The 15,687-nt window shown below is 48.2% G+C and overlaps 1 protein-coding gene across 1 annotated transcript in view; it reads right to left on the reverse strand.

Moving 5' to 3' along the window:
* Positions 1–2,143: 2,143 nt before the first annotated feature.
* ZNF541 (zinc finger protein 541) overlaps positions 2,144–15,687 on the reverse strand; it is a 33,699-nt gene continuing 20,155 nt past the window's right edge. The window contains exons 8-15 of the mRNA XM_045890413.3: positions 15,520–15,583; positions 14,738–14,880; positions 14,236–14,339; positions 12,548–12,623; positions 11,885–11,973; positions 3,326–3,466; positions 2,981–3,162; positions 2,144–2,867 (exon numbers count right to left, since the gene is read on the reverse strand). Of these exons, the coding sequence (XP_045746369.1) occupies positions 2,699–2,867; positions 2,981–3,162; positions 3,326–3,466; positions 11,885–11,973; positions 12,548–12,623; positions 14,236–14,339; positions 14,738–14,880; positions 15,520–15,583 (968 nt within the window). The 3' untranslated portion in view covers positions 2,144–2,698. The remainder of the gene's footprint in view (positions 2,868–2,980; positions 3,163–3,325; positions 3,467–11,884; positions 11,974–12,547; positions 12,624–14,235; positions 14,340–14,737; positions 14,881–15,519; positions 15,584–15,687) is intronic.

Consider the following 15,687-nt stretch of genomic DNA (forward strand, 5'->3'; position numbering starts at 1 on the left):
AAGTTCCAGGGCCCTACCCCCAATGATTCCAATTATGAAAGTCGGTGGCAGGATACAGGAATATACATTTTCTTACAGGACTCCCAGATGATTCAGATGCAGATAACCCAGGGACCACTGGGTGAGAAAAAGCTGTTATTTGGGGGTGAGGATGGGGCTTAGCTGAGGGGGAGTAATTCACAAGAAACGTTTGCGGTGACATTCAGAGACTCTCTTGGACCAACTTCTTCTTGTGGTGGCCACTGTATTCTGACCGCAGATCAGGTGGGGGTGTTGGGGAGAGTCTGGATTACCACAAGCAGTTTCGGTTCCCTGTCCAGCCGAGTGGTGCTATTTATAAAAGCTCCAGTTTGTTTAACGCTGTTAAATTTCAGGACGATTTGTTATGCAGCACTATAGAACTAACATACCACCCGCCCATTAGGTCAAGGTCTTTCATTTCCAGCAGCTGAGCTTGTCATTCAGGGCGGGACCCAAACAAGAGCAGGAGGACCCATTTAATGGCAATGGCTCTGTTCCTGCGGTGCACCCTGCCAAACGGTCATTTATGTCTTTTCATTGAACCTGGACGTGGGAGAAGGCACTTCCCATCCCGTTTCACAGACTGAGAACACAGAGGCTGAAACAGGGAAGGTGACTTGCCCAAGATCACAAAGAAAGAAGAGTTGGGCTGTAAATTCCGGCTCCTAGGAGACCTGAGCCTGAGCCCTTTCCCTTAACCACAAGGGTCCTAAGTCCTTCAAACTCAACTTGCTCCTCTGCTCCCCCTCCTGCCCCGGCTTTAAGATTTATTTAGCCACAACACGGCCCCCCTGGGATGGCTCCTGACACCACGCTCTGCCCTGCTCCCCCCCACCCCACAGTCCCTCAGAATGCAGCACCCACTATGACAGACACAATCGCACCTCGAGGCGATCAGTCTTCTGAGGTATCCCCGCTCTTCCCCCTCTGATTCACTGACATCTACTCAGGTGCCGAGCCCCAAAGCTGTCATGCCGGCCCTGACCTGTCCTTTCCCTTACCACCTCTCCCTGGGAGGGGACCCACCAGCAAGGCTGAGTCTACCCCTAAGATGCTTCCCTACTCCCCGAGTTTCTGTCCCTCCTCAGACCAGGCCACCGTCTCACCTTCTTACCACCATGCCTACTGTGTTTGCCATCTTGCCTCCTACAAGCTCCACAGAGCAGGTGGAGGCTCTTGGACCACCCTCCACTAGCCATCCAGACCTTGGCCCCAGCAGCCTCCTCGGTAGGGCCTTCCCTGGCGGGCCACCGTGTGCCATGCCCCGGACACTGCCCAGGACTTGGCCCCCTGCTTTATTTTATGTCACCCTGTGGTGGACACACCGTCTCCCTGCCCGGTAGCCCTCTCCGTGTCCTCTCCTTTTCCTGGCAAACAGAATTCCAGTTTTGAGCCAGTGGCAACAAACTTGAGGGATCACACTGGTTTCCCCCGGTTCCTGGAGACACAGCCTGAGTGTCCAGGAAAACCGTGGCCATTTTCCTTCCAGCTGTCGGGGATCAGTGGAGAAAGAGCATGGGTTTTGCCAGTGGGACAGGAGGGGCGTCCTGTGAGGGGCTGCTACAAGCTCTCCTGGCTCTTCCAAAGGGACAAGAGGGAGGGACGCTTTCTCTTCCCCGCAGCCTCCGAAGGTCCGGGTGTTGGCAGAGGAAGAGGTGATTTTTGCTGCTGCGGCAGCCGAGAGGCTGAGGCTGGCCCCTGTGGGTGCACCTGACCTCACAGCTGAGCCACGGGAGCCACCACGCATCCCGACCCCTGCAGCCTGTGCTGCCTCCCCTGCTCCCGTGGCCGCGAGCATCGCCACGATCAATATCTCAAATCACCTTTTCACTCATTCATCACCGCGACTCTCTCACTCCGACAACGGAAGCCCCACAAGGAGAGGGGCCTTTTTCCTCCTGCATCACTGTAGCCCCATTGCACAGACTGGGGGCCGTCAGTTGGGCTTATGCTCTAAGGTAGGTGCTTACTAAATGCTGGCTGGGTGAGCGTACGAGCCCCCGGTTCCTGTCCTCCGGGGCCGGGACTCAGCTTACTCATCTCTGTGGCTCCATCAAGTAGCAGGGGCTCAAAAGCCTTTGTCAGATCAACAGGCCAGGGAAGCCAGAAGACAGCTGCTCAAGAACCCAATTTAATAAGATTTACAAGTCGACACGTACAAAAAAACCTAACAATGTACAAGTCATCGCAAGACTAGGGACTGAATCTGGAATGCAGAGAGACTCCCCTGGTGAGGGCGCCCCAACATGTTGGAGATCTGAAGGTATCTTCCCACTGATTCTCTACGTCTTGGCCTTATCTAACAAATGTAACCAAACCCCAAAACTGAGGTGAAGATTTTAGCGCTACCCAGATCTACCTCATCCCCCCCGCCCAAGCCTCCCTGCTCTAGGAGGAGTGGAACTGAAAGAAGGGGAGAGACTAATTAAAACCTAAGGAGACTGGAGCCTCTGGCACCAGCCAACAGTGGTCTGGCGACTGGGGGCTCCTCCTGCCTATTTATGGCTGAATGCCCACCATGTTTCCACGCCAGGCTGGCAAGTGAGGGAACGTAAGGGTGGGGAGGAGGCAGAGGGGTACCCCAAACCCACTGGAGAGGCCGAGGGGAAAGGTGATGAGGCTGGAGGCCCCCATCCAGACTGGCTGCCTTGCCCCAGTTCCCCTCACCCCACCCCAATCACCACTGCAGGGGGCCGATGTCAGCCCCTATCTCCTCCTCCTCCTCTTCTTCCTCCTTCAGCTGGAAGGGCTTCACAGGCCACTTCACCCTGACGATGGGCTCCACATGGTCCTGAAGCCGGTGGCGCTTCATGTGGGCATTTCGACTCTTGATTTTGTCGAACACCCTGAGAAGTCACCAAAGGACACAAGTCAGAGCAGGGGGAAGGCGGGTCGCCCAAGGGCCGCCAGGGGGGCCGAGGGGAGGTGGTGTGGGCACATCCAGGGACAGGAATGATACCTCTCACACTCTCTGCAGGGAAAGACACCCTGGCCCTCCACACTCCCCGGTGGCTCAGGGGTCCGCTTGGGGCCGGCATTTGGGCTGGAGTTGAGAATGGACTCCCTCCTGTAACTCTTGGTCTTTATCTTGAACTCAGGAGTGGGACGGTGGCTGGGTCTCTCCCGAGGGCTGCAAATGACCTGCAGAGGGACAGAAACGACGATGGAAGGGTGCCAACCCTCCACCCTTCTCAGGGAGCCTCTAGGCTGGGCAGGGAAGCCCGTCCCCCTTCCCTGACTTGGATGGGCAGTGCCATCCCGATCTGCGCCAAACTCCAGCCCCACCTTCCCCCGGACCTTCTACCTTTGCTTCTGTCCTGTCTGCCTCATCTGGCTCTCTCTTGACCCTCTTTTCCAGTCCTGGGGCTCGGCCACAGTCAAACTTGATCATTTTTTTCCAGATGTAATAATACTCAACACACTGGGCTACAGTCTTTGTCTGAATCTAGTGAAGGAAAACAGAAGGCGGCTATGGGCACTACCTCATGAGCAGCCTCAAGTGTCGCCATGACACCCTAAAATCCCCTCCCCATGGGGCCACTTTCTGAAAGCCTTCCTGAAATGTCTCTCTGCGTTGGCCTGGTGTGCCCCTTCACTGCAAGGGGCAGAGAATCGCAAAGTCCTCACAGGTGACGAGGGGTTCAGGGTGAAGCCCCCACAGCTGACACTGGCTAAGCCCTGCACACCCCAGGGGGCAGGTCCATCCCAGAGATCCTGCCCTATGGGAAGGTGCACTGGGAGGCATGTTACAAGGATGCTCATGGCGCCATCATGCCTAGGAGCCACGTGTCTGCCAACTGGGACTCATGAAAGCAGAATGCCCTGAGGCAGTGGGGGCCACATAGCCTTTGGACAGTGAGGCAGGGCCGTGAAGTCCAGAGGGAAGTGGCCCATGAGAGGAGGAAGAGGTTCTGAGGGCACAATTTGATCCCGGCCATTTAGACCCCACTGTTTGCTCCTCCCTCCACTAAGAAGTGATTCCGTTAACAATAAAATCTGTAAAAACAAAACAGGATGGAAAAGTTTATTAATTGCTCCAGAAGGAACATTTCTCAGGTAAATTCAATTGGCCATTTAGTATCTGGAGCTCACTTCAGAAAATACCTTCTCTGTGTGAATTTTTTCAGCTTTGTGTGTTGTCACAAACTAAGAGCTAGATCTCCCTCCCATCCCAAACAATGAAAAGACACAGGCAAAATATAGGAAACAGTGGTTGGTAAAACCCTAGGCATCAGTCAAAAAACACCTTTCTGAGAGGTAGAAAATACACTACCACCTTGGGAGAGTTTCCAGACCACGGCGCAGGGGTAGGGACCAGCAGACTCCTTAGCTGAGAGGAGCCTAGTGCCTAGGGAGACCAAGGTGGCAAGAGTCCACAGGACAGAGGACAGCAGAGCAGACAGCAGCACGGAGAAAAATGCCAGAGATCTAGACAGAGTTCCCCTCAAGGATTCAGTGAAGTGGGTGTGAAGAGACAAGCCAATGCTAAGTAAAGATCCATCTGAAAGGATCAGAGGGAAAGGCGCCTGTGGCTCTCAGGGGCCAGGAACGGTGCCTGTCCCCACCAGCTGGGGGTGGAAAACCTAATTCACGGGACACTGGTAGAGTAATGAGAAGGGTTTCACCTCAGAAATGAGAAATAATTAACCCTAGACAAAAAACTGTTCTGGTACCGCCTTAAGAAACCCAAAGCAATACCCAAAAGGAACAAGTTGTTTTCAAGTAACTGTGCCAGAACAAAGGTCAAGAATATTTATAAGATGCAGGGGCACCTGGGTGGCTCAGTTGTTAAACGTCTGCCTTCGGCTCAGGTCATGATCCCAGGGTCCTGGGATCGAGCCCCACATCGGGCTCCCTGCTCGGCGGGAAGCCTGCTTCTCCCTCTCCCGCTCCCCCTGCTTGTGTTCCCTCTCTCTCTGTCAAATAAATAAAATCTTTAAAAAAAAAAAAAAGAATATTTATAAGATGCAAAAATATCCAGCACCCAACAAGCTAAAATTCACAATGCCTGGAATCCAGTGAAAAATCACCAGGCATACAAAGAAGCAGGAAAATATGACATATAATGAGAAAAATCAACCTGTCAGAATCAAGTCAGAATACTTGCAGATGTTTGAATTAGCAGGGAAGGACATTAAATTTATTATATCTGCATAATATTTGATCAAAAATTTAAGTAACGACATGGAAGATATGAAAGAGACCCAAAGAAAACTTTTAGGGACAAAAACCATAATGTCCGAGAGGAAAACTGCACAGCATGGGATTAATGGCAGACTTGGCACTGCAGGAAGAAAGATGACTGAACTTGAAGATACAGCAATAGAAACCATCCGAAATGAAACACACAGAGGAAAACAGATGGGAAAAATGAAAAAGAGCATGAGTGAGCCATGGGGCAAGGGCAGGAAGCCTCCCCCCCCCCCACGTCGATGGAGTCCTTGAAGGAGAAGGGAGGGACACAAATATCTGAAGAAAGAAGGCCAAATTTCCCCAAATTTAATGAGAACTACAAACCCACAGGTCTAAGAAGCTCAACCAACCCCAACCACAAGAAAAAAAATGAAGAAAACCATACTGAAGCACATCATAATAAAACTGCTCAAAACCAGGGATGAAGAGAAATTCATATAAACAGCCACCACACAAACAAACAAACAAACAAAATACATGTTTTATAAAGAGGAACAGAGACAAGGAAATCTGTAGATTTCTTGGTGGAAACAAAATCAAGAAGAAAATAGAGCAACATCTTTAAATGACTTCAAGAATTAAAAAAAAAAAAAACTGTCAAACTAGAATTCCATACCTAGCAAAGATAGCTTTCAAAAATGGAGGCAAAATAAAGACTTTTTTCAATACACAGAAGCTGGAAAAAATCCATGACTGCAAACCTGAACCACAAGAAGTGGTAAAGGATTCACATCTATTTCTTTCTGGAAAATGATGCCAGATGAAAACACGGATGTGTACAAAGGGATGCAAGTGCAGTAAAAATGCTAACTATGTGGGTAAAAAATAAGACTTTGTATTTTACTTTTATTTATTTATTTACTTATTTATTTTTATTTAAAGGTTTTATTTATTTGACAGAAAGACAGCCAGAGAGGGAACACAAGCAGGGGGGGTGGGAGAGGGAGAAGCAGGCTTCCCATGGAGCAGGGAACCCGATGCGGGGCTCGATCCCAGGACCCTGGGATCATGACCTGAGCTGAAGGCAGACGCTTAATGACTGAGCCACCCAGGCGCCCCAAGACTTTGTATTTTAAATCTCTCTAAACATAGTTGGCTGTTCAAACAAAAACAGTAACAAGGTATTGAGGGGTTCGTAACATATATAAAAGGCATAACAATCACAGTATAAAGGCCAGGAGGAGAGATGGAAGCCTGCTGCTCTGTGGTTTTCATTCTGCACATGAAGTGCTATCAAATCACTTGAAGGCTCAACAGTGATAAGTTAATGATGCATAGTATAAACCCTAAAGCAACCACCAAAATAACAAAAGAGTTATAGCCAATAAGCCAACAAAGGAGATAAAATGGAATCCTAAAATTTACTACATTAATCCAAAAGAACGCAGAAAAATTGCAAAAAGGAGAAACAAAGAACAGATGAGTCAAACAGAATACACACAGCAAGGTGATGGACTTAAACCTAACCATCTCAATAATCACGTTAAATGTGAATGGTCTAAACACCCTAATTAAAAGGCTGGATATTTTTTTAAAAAAGCATATAACAGAATATTACTCAACTATAAAAAGGAATGAAATCTTGCCATTTGTGACAACATGGTTGGATCTGGAGAGTATAACGCCAAGTGAAATAAGTCAGAGAAAGACAAATACCATATGATCTCACTCATGTGTGGAATTTAAGAAACAAAAAAAGAAAAAAGACAGTTAAGACAGATTCTTAAACACAGAGAACAAGCTGGTGGTTCTCAGATGGGAGGTGGGTGGGGGGAGGGGGAAATAGGTGATGGGGATCAATAGCACACTTATTTTGATGAGCTCAGAAGTGCTGAATTATTATATTGTGCACCTGAAACTAATATAACACTCTATGTTAATTATACTTCGATTACAACAAATAAAAAAGCACCATCTAATACATGCTACTTATAAAAATACACTTTAAATATAAAAACACAAATAGGTTAAAAGTAAGAGATTATACCATACAAACACCCATTATAAGAAAGTTGGAGTAGTTGGCTATATAATAGCAGAAAAATAGATTTCAGAGCAAAGAATAATACCAGGCATAAAGGAAATCATTTCATTATGATAAAAAGGTCAATTAATCAAGAAGACATAAGAATCCTAAATGTTCACGCATCTAAGTCAGAGCTTCAAAATACACGAAGCAAAACCTGATAGAACTACAAGGAAGGGGCGCCTGGGTGGCTCAGGTGGTTAAGCGACTGCCTTCGGCTCAGGTCATGATCCTGGAGTCCCTGGATCGAGTCCCGCATCTGGCTCCCTGCTTGGCGGGGAGTCTGCTTCTCCCTCTGACCCTCCCTCCTCTCATGTGCTCTCTCTCTCTCAAATAAATAAATAAAATATTTAAAAAAAAAAGAACTACAGGGAAAAACAGATCCATAGTTACAGCCAAATATTTTAATAACCCATTCCCAATAATTGCTAGGACAAGGAAACAGTAAAGGGATGGAAGACCCAAACCACATTATCAACCATCTTGAACTGATATTTCTAGAGCTCCAGTCAACAGCAGCAGAATACAGCTTCTTCAAGTGTGCTCAGGACATCTACTAAGATGTAGACCATATTCTGGGCCATAATCAATGATCAAAAAATTTAAAAGGATTTGAGTCATATGAAGTATTTCTCTGACCACAGTGACATTAAATTAAAAGTCAGTAACAGAAGAACTCTGGAAAATCCTAAAATATCTGGAGACTAAATAACACACTTCTAAACAACTCATAGGTCAAAAAAGAAATCAAAAGGGAAGTGAAAATGTATTTTGAACTCAATAAAAATGAAAACCCAACATATGTATCAAAGCAGTACTTTGAGGAAAATTTGTAGCACTAAATACCTATATTAGGGAAGAAGAAAGGTTTCATATCAATGATCTCAGTCTCTACCTTCAAAAGCTAGAAAAAGAACAACAAATTAAACTCAAAGCAAGCAGAAGAAATGAAATAATAAACAGCAGGGGTGCCTGGGTGGCTCAGTCGTTAAGTGTCTGCCTTCAGCTCAGGTCATTATCCCAAGGTCCTGGGATCGAGCCCCGCATCGGGCTCTCTGCTCTGCGGCAAGCCTGCTTCTCCCTCTCCCACCCCCCCTGCTTGTGTTCCTGCTCTCCATCTCTCTATCAAATAAATAAAATAAAATCTTAAAAAAAAAGAAATAATAAACAGCAGAGCAGAAATCAATTAAATAGAAAAAAAAATCAACAAGCCAAAGCTGGTTTTTTTGAGAAAATCAGTAAAATTGATAAATCTCTAGCCAGACTGGTCAGGAAAAAAAAGACCAGTTACTGATATCAAGAATGAGAGAGGTGACATCCCTATAGTCAATGAATATAAAAAGCACAATATGAGACTATTATGAACAATTTTAGCTAATATATCAGACAACTTAGAAGAAACGAACAAATTTCTCGAAAGAAAAACCACCAAGAAGACATGATAATGTGAATCGCCCTACATCTATGAAATAACCTGAATCTGCACTTCAAAACCTTCCCACAAAGAAAACTCCAGGCTGAGGTGGCTTCACCACCAAATATTTAAGTAATAAATAAAGCTGATTCTAAACAAATTCTTCCAAAAAATTGAAGAGGAGGGAATACTTCCCAGCTCATTCAATAAGGTCAGCATTACCCTGATATGAAAGACAGACAAAGATATTACAAGGAAAAGAAAGCTACAGACTAATATCCCTCACAAACACAGATGAAAACTTCTAAACCAAGTGTTAATAAATAGAATCCAACAATATATATACAAAGGACAAGACTTCGGGACCAAGTGGAGCTCATCCCAGAAATGTGAGGTTGATTTAACAATAAAAAATCAATATAATTGGCCATACTAAAATAAAAAAGAATAACCATATGAGCATCTCAACAGATGCAGAAAAAGCACTATCAATACAACCCCATATCCTTTACTGAACAAACTCTCAGCAAACTGGGAATAAGAGGAATTTCTTCAACCTGATCAGCAACATCTACAAAGACCCCACAGCTAATGTCATACTTAAGAGGGAAAATAGGGGCTGGCTTCCCTCTAAGATCATGAACAAGTCCAGAAGGTCCACTCTCACCATTTCTACTAACAAGGTACTGGACGTTCTACAGTGCAGTGAGGCAAGAAAAAAATCAAAGGCATCCAGACTGGAAAGGAAGAAATGAAACTGTCTTTATCTGCAGATGATATGATGGCCTATGTAGAGAACCCAACAGAATCTGCAAAAAAGCTATAAAAACTAATAAATGAGCTTAGCAAGACTGTAGAACACAAGATCAATATTATTTCAATCTTATTTCTATGTATTTAACAAGAAGCCACTGAAATCAGAATTAAAAAGAACCTTCCATAACAGCAGAAAAAGTAGAACTACTTAGGAATAAGCTGGAGGTCAGATGTGCAACACCTACACAGTAAAACTTCCCTCAAAACACCATGGACGGAAATTAAAGACTTAAGTAAATAAATATACTTCGTTCACTGGTCAGAAGATCAGATACTACTAAGGTATCGATTCTCTGCAATTGACCTAGAGAGTCAATGTACCAAACAAGATCCTGTCAGTTTTTTTAAAGAAATTGACAAGCTAATTCTATAATTCACATGGAAATGCAAAGGACCTAGGATAGAAAACACTTTGAAAAAGAGTAACAGAGTTGAAGAACTAACGTTTTCTGATTTCATGACTTATTATATAAATCAACAGTAATAAAGAGCATGCTAACAGCTTAATAGTAGGCCAACAGGGGGCGCCTGGGTGGCTCAGTCGTTAAGCATCTGCCTTCGGCTCAGGTCATGGTCCCAGGGTCCTGGAATCAAGTCCCGCATCGGGCTCCCTGCTCTGCGGGAAGCCTGCTTCTCCCTCCCCCGCTCCCCCTGCTTGTGTTCCCTCTCTCACTGTGTCTCTCTGTCAAATAAATAAATAAAATCTTTAAAAAAAAAAAAAGTAGACAAATAGATCAACTGAACAAAACGGATAGCCCAGAAATAAACACATACGTATATGGCCAACTGATATTTGGCTGAGGCACAAAGACCGTTGAGTGGAGAAAACGTAGTTTCTTCAACAAAAGGTATTGGAACAATTAAATATTCATATGCAAAAAATGAACTCCAATCCATACCTTGCATATCAATCCAGAACAGGTCATAAATCTAAACCTAAAACTGAAAACCATAACACTTCTAGAAGAAAACATAGGGGAAAATCTTGATGACTTTGGGTAGGCAAAGGTTTCTTAGAGACGCCACCAGAAGCATGATCCATAAGAGAAAAATTAATAAATTGAGCTTACTCAAAGTCTAAAATTTTTCCTCAAAAGACACTGTTGAACCGAAACTGTGAAGTCAGAGACCGGGAACAAATATCTGCAAAGCAGGTATCTGGATGAAGAGTTTGTGTTCGGAACGAATAAAGAACCCCCACAGTTTAATAAAAACACAAACACCCCCCCAAAAAACATAGGCAAAGGATTGGGAGCAGACACCTTACCACGAGGCACAACGAAAGCGAACAAGCAGGTGGAAAGATGCTCAGCATCGTTTGTCTTTCGGGAAGCGCAGTGAGAGAACGCTGTGTGCTCATCAGAATGGCAAAAAGAAGCCTGACCGCGGGGCGTGCTGGGGAGGGCGCGCAGCACCGGGAACTCTTGTGAGCGCTGCCCGTGGGCACGTCAAGTGCTACGACCTACCGCCTTGGATAACCATTTGGCGGTTTCTTCAAAGTGAAACATGACACTCACCATATGATGTACTCATTCCCCCGGCTAGGTATTTACCCCGAAGAAAAACAGTGCTGGTCCTTGAGAGCCCTGTATGTGAATGAGTGTTCACGGCAGCTGTATCTATAATTGCTGATATCTGGAAACCACCCAGATGGCAACAGGTGAAAGATTAAATAGATGGTGGTACACCCACGCAATGAAACATTCCCCGGCAATGAAAAGGGGTGAACGACTGGTACTCAGCAACACGGATGGATCTCACTGATGCTAGGTGTAAGCAGAGCACATGTCGTATGACGATTCCATTCATAGAAAACTCTGGAAAACGCAAACTAATTTACAGTGACAGAAAGGAGGCAAGGAGTGGACTAGGGACAGAGGTGGCAGGAAAGAGGACCGAGGGGCAGGCGGAAATGTGTGGGGGTGACGGATGTATCTGTGATCTTGACCGTGTGAATGGCCTTGTAGGTGTGTAAATACACAAAAACATCAAATGTTACACTTTGATTATGTGCGGTTTTGTGTACATCAGATTAACAAAAGAACAAAAACCCAGCAGGATATCCAGTGTGGTAGGATCTCAGCCTTTCATAAGCACGCGCACGTATGCGTGTGAGACGTGCACGGGGAGCGCAAAGCTGAGGCGCACGAGCAAACAGGCCGACGTTAGCCACCAGAAGGAGGCCTTTACCGGAGCACTTCTCAAGCTGAGGATGGGAGCGTTCATTTATTTGAGCACTGAGCCTTGATGCATTTCTGGGCTGTTTGGAGGTGTTCACAACAATGGCGTTTTAAAATTATGAACCGTTTCTGAGACAAGCAGAGCATCACCCCCGACAGGCCCTTCTGCTCTAGTTCGGCTCAGCTGTGTGAGGCGAGGCCCTGTCTACACCAGCGCACCCACATTCACCTTACCGTCTTGTGTATCAAGTAGAAGTCCTTCTTGTGGGCACAGAATGCCTTCTTAAAAAGCCTCTTCTCCATGGGGGTCCAGATGTCTGAACCTATTAGAGAAAGCCAAGCACGGGGGGCGGGGAGGGGAGGACAGGGCTGACGTGCAGACCACCCTCCTTTTAAAGCTGCCATCACTAAGCACAGTTATGTGTCAAACATTCTGCTAAGCCCCTTAGTTCCTTTATCTCCTACAATCCTGACAAAAACCTTAGCAGGTAGGGCCCGTTAAGATCTGCCCTTTACGGAGGCAGCCACGGCTTGCACTGGTTGAGAGACTTGCTGAGGCTGGGGGAGGGCCCCAGACTGCCTGACTCCAGGGCTGGCGCGCCCCACTGCTGAAGCTCAGCCTGCCTACGCCTCTCCCTGGTCAGGGGCATCCCCTTCCAGGTTGGGCACAGCCCACGAGGGAACCACCGGAAAGGGGATGGTAGGACGCAACTAGAAGGAAACATGCCAGAGTACCCCACCCCACCCCCACCCCCCTGGGAGAGGAGAGGCCTTTCTGGAAAGACAGATGAAGACCCCAAGAGAACTCCCAAAAGGCACAGGCAAAGCTTGCTGTTGGGACTGACTGTTCACAGGTCTTGCCTGGCAAAAACCACACCCACAGCCTCGTCCAGTCACCTGTGTAGCGGTAGTCGGCCAGCGGGTGAGTCTGCGGCTTCTGGGGTCCTCGGAGTAAGAGGGTCTCCAGGGCAATCTGGAACAAGAGGAGTTGTGGGCTACTTTACACAGGGAGGGAATGAAGAGTCTCCCTCCATTCCTTCCTTCCAAAGACACTTCTAGCTCTCCCTAAGGCCTTCCCTAGCCCTACTACCCGGTGTGTGGTTGGTCCACGGACCAGCCACCACCTGTAAACCACTTGTGGCCCCGCGGACCACACCACTAAGCAGACTGCTGAGTGCAGCTGACGTAGGTTTCTCACGGCAAGGTGCTCCTGATGCAGGAGACAGTGTATGGATTTATTCTGGTGCACACTCCTTACCATCAAGGACCAGCATTTGGAATAGCACTGCCCTTGCCCACTGCCCTCCTTTATTTCCTTCATAGCACTAACCACTATCCAGCAATCTTCTAAAACGTACTTCCTGTTTTGACTTTTTTTTTTTTTTAAAGATTTTATTTATTTGAGAGAGAGAGAGAATGAGAGACAGAGAGCACGAGAGGGAGGAGGGTCAGAGGGAGAAGCAGACCCCCCGCTGAGCAGGGAGCCCGACGCGGGACTCGATCCCGGGACTCCAGGATCATGACCTGAGCGGAAGGCAGTCGCTTAACCAACTGAGTCACCCAGGCGCCCCCTGTTTTGACTCTTCTAAAATGTAAGCCCACAAAGAGAGGGATTTTGTCCTGCTCCCCTGAGGAACCACAGTCAGGTCCCGCCAGGGGATCTGTGGGACCCAGCACAAAATGAAAACGTGGGCCCTTGTTCAAAACTTATTAAGAATTTCAAGATGGCAGCAGCAGAGCACGAAACCAAGGCTGGGGCCCCCAAGCCGGCCCTGGCCCCAGCGCCACCACATTACCAAGCACTCAGTTGAACCCCATAAAGATGTGTTGATCACTCTGCTGAGCACCTACTACGTGCCGGCCGCTGCCTCTCGGCTCAAGAAAAAGCATGACCGTGGCACTGATTCTTGGGGACCAACCTCAGGTGATGGGACTTTTCCTCTCCCACTACTCAAGACTGTGAAGAGGGTCCCTGGAGGAGGCAGAGGCCATTCTACTGCATCAGAGGTTTTCATACATGGGTTTTTATTTTTATTTTTTTTAAAGATTTTATTTATTTATTTGAGACAGAGAGAATGAGAGACAGAGAGCATGAGAGGGGGGAGAGTCAGAGGGAGAAGCTGACTCCCCGCTGAGCAGGGAGCCCGATGCGGGACTCGATCCAGGGACTCCAGGATCATGATCTGAGCCGAAGGCAGTCGCTTAACCAACTGAGCCACCCAGGCGCCCCATACACGGGTTTTTAATCGAAGAGAGAAAGCTCAATAAGTAAACCCAATTAGCACAGGACCCAAGCTGATGGGTCTCTGGGGCGCTGACTGGCCAGTGCCCCCGAGATGTCTCCGAGGACCCCAGGGTATTGTTGCACCACCCAGACAGCTGACTCACTGAGCCCACAGCTGCGGCTCACAAGGACCACACCAATCCCAAAGCCACTGGGTCGAAGGACAGTGGCCCGCCTTCACTTTTCGTGAGCCGCAAACCCCCAAGCAGACTGCACACGGCATGCACCTGCCGGTCCCGGCCCCAGGAGGGGAGGGGGCTTCCGCAGATGCCCCCTTGCCCTAACCCTGCCTCCACTTCACCTGAACGTTGCCCTGGGCTTCGTGCAGGCAGTGCAGCGCGAGCTCCAGGTTGGTGCCCCCTCCCGGTATCACGCTGGAGCAGGCCACGTTGCAGAGCTCAGTCACTGTTTCCGGCAGCAAGACGTCCCAGCACAGGGGGAGAGAGGAGACACAAGGAGTCAGCGAGCTCCAGGGAGGAGACTTCCCTGACAGCACTGAGAGGGGGCTCCTTGTCACCGGCCTTCTCACGTCTCAGCTGAAAGCGGGATGAGAGAAGGGAGAGACAAGGAGAAAGGGCGCAAACCCTGCTCCTGGCACTTGCTCTGAACAGCGTGGCCGGGCTTGTGTGAGAAGGCAGCTGGGGGTAGGGGAGTGCAGCTCAAGAGAAGCCACACAGCACCAAGGGCGAGCCTTCCCCACCCCCTCACCCCAGGGTACTGCTTCTCAGCCGAGGGGAGTACGGGGTGGGGGGTGGGGGGTGGCGGCAGGGCCCTCGGGAATTTGGCCCCAAAGTCTCAGCCACCTCTGTCCTGCGTTTCTTGGTTGGTCATCACATCTCCCCATGGCTTCCAGACCAGAGAAGCTATGTGCTCATCAACTCCAGTCAGCGATCTCTCCTGGAGCTCTGGGATCTCAGCCTGGAACCGGCTTCCTATGTTGATGTGTCTGAAACAAGGCCACACACACAGACACGTGAGACATACACATGTGACCAAGACGGGAAATGGAACAGAGACGGGTGGTGTGCCCTGCTCTCCGGCTGCAGCCCTGCCCAGTGCAAACCCTCTGCCACTGCCAGACGTGTTCAGCGTCCATCATCCCTGAGAGATATGTGCAGGCATTCCAGAAACCTCTCAAGGGGGGGATTTCCTTACTTCCTCTCATTTTCCTTATTGCCGTACCTCTGGCCTCAGGAGTCGCTTTGGGTCTAGGGCAGGGGAGGTATACGCTTACAGCCGGCATGCTTCTACACCCACGGCCATACCGATCTAGCCACATTCCACAGACACTCAAAAGTCTCACATGGTGGTACCACCACCACTTCTACCTAGGACCCCAGGGTCCTGGGCATTCTGTCCCCCTGGACCCAGCTATGGTATCTCTGGACAGAAAGAATACTGAGGGAGTTTCCCACATACACACGTAGAAGTGCGCCACTTCTCTCTTAGGGAGGCTCCGTAGCTAGACCAGATCCCCTATGATGAAGGTGCCCCTGGGAAAAACGGACACTGGCCCACAGGGAGGGTAAAAGCACCCCCACTTTGGAAGGACCCACCCTCAGGTGCTAAATCTGTTCCAACTCACGGTTCGATGCTGATCTTGGTGTCATCCTTTACCATGCAAATGCCGAAAGAGCCATCCACTTGATCTAAAAAACATACAACAACAAAAAGTCTCAAGAAGACTGACCGTAAGTGATCTGGGGGGCCCCTTCTGCCTGCCTTTGCAGAGCAGCTAAAAGCAGGTTCTTTA

The sequence above is a fragment of the Mirounga angustirostris genome, unplaced genomic scaffold, assembly GCF_029215605.1.
Source record: "Mirounga angustirostris isolate CCGP_5_RB_7025 unplaced genomic scaffold, mMirAng1.0.hap1 SCAF_16, whole genome shotgun sequence".
NCBI classification, from domain to species: domain Eukaryota; kingdom Metazoa; phylum Chordata; class Mammalia; order Carnivora; family Phocidae; genus Mirounga; species Mirounga angustirostris.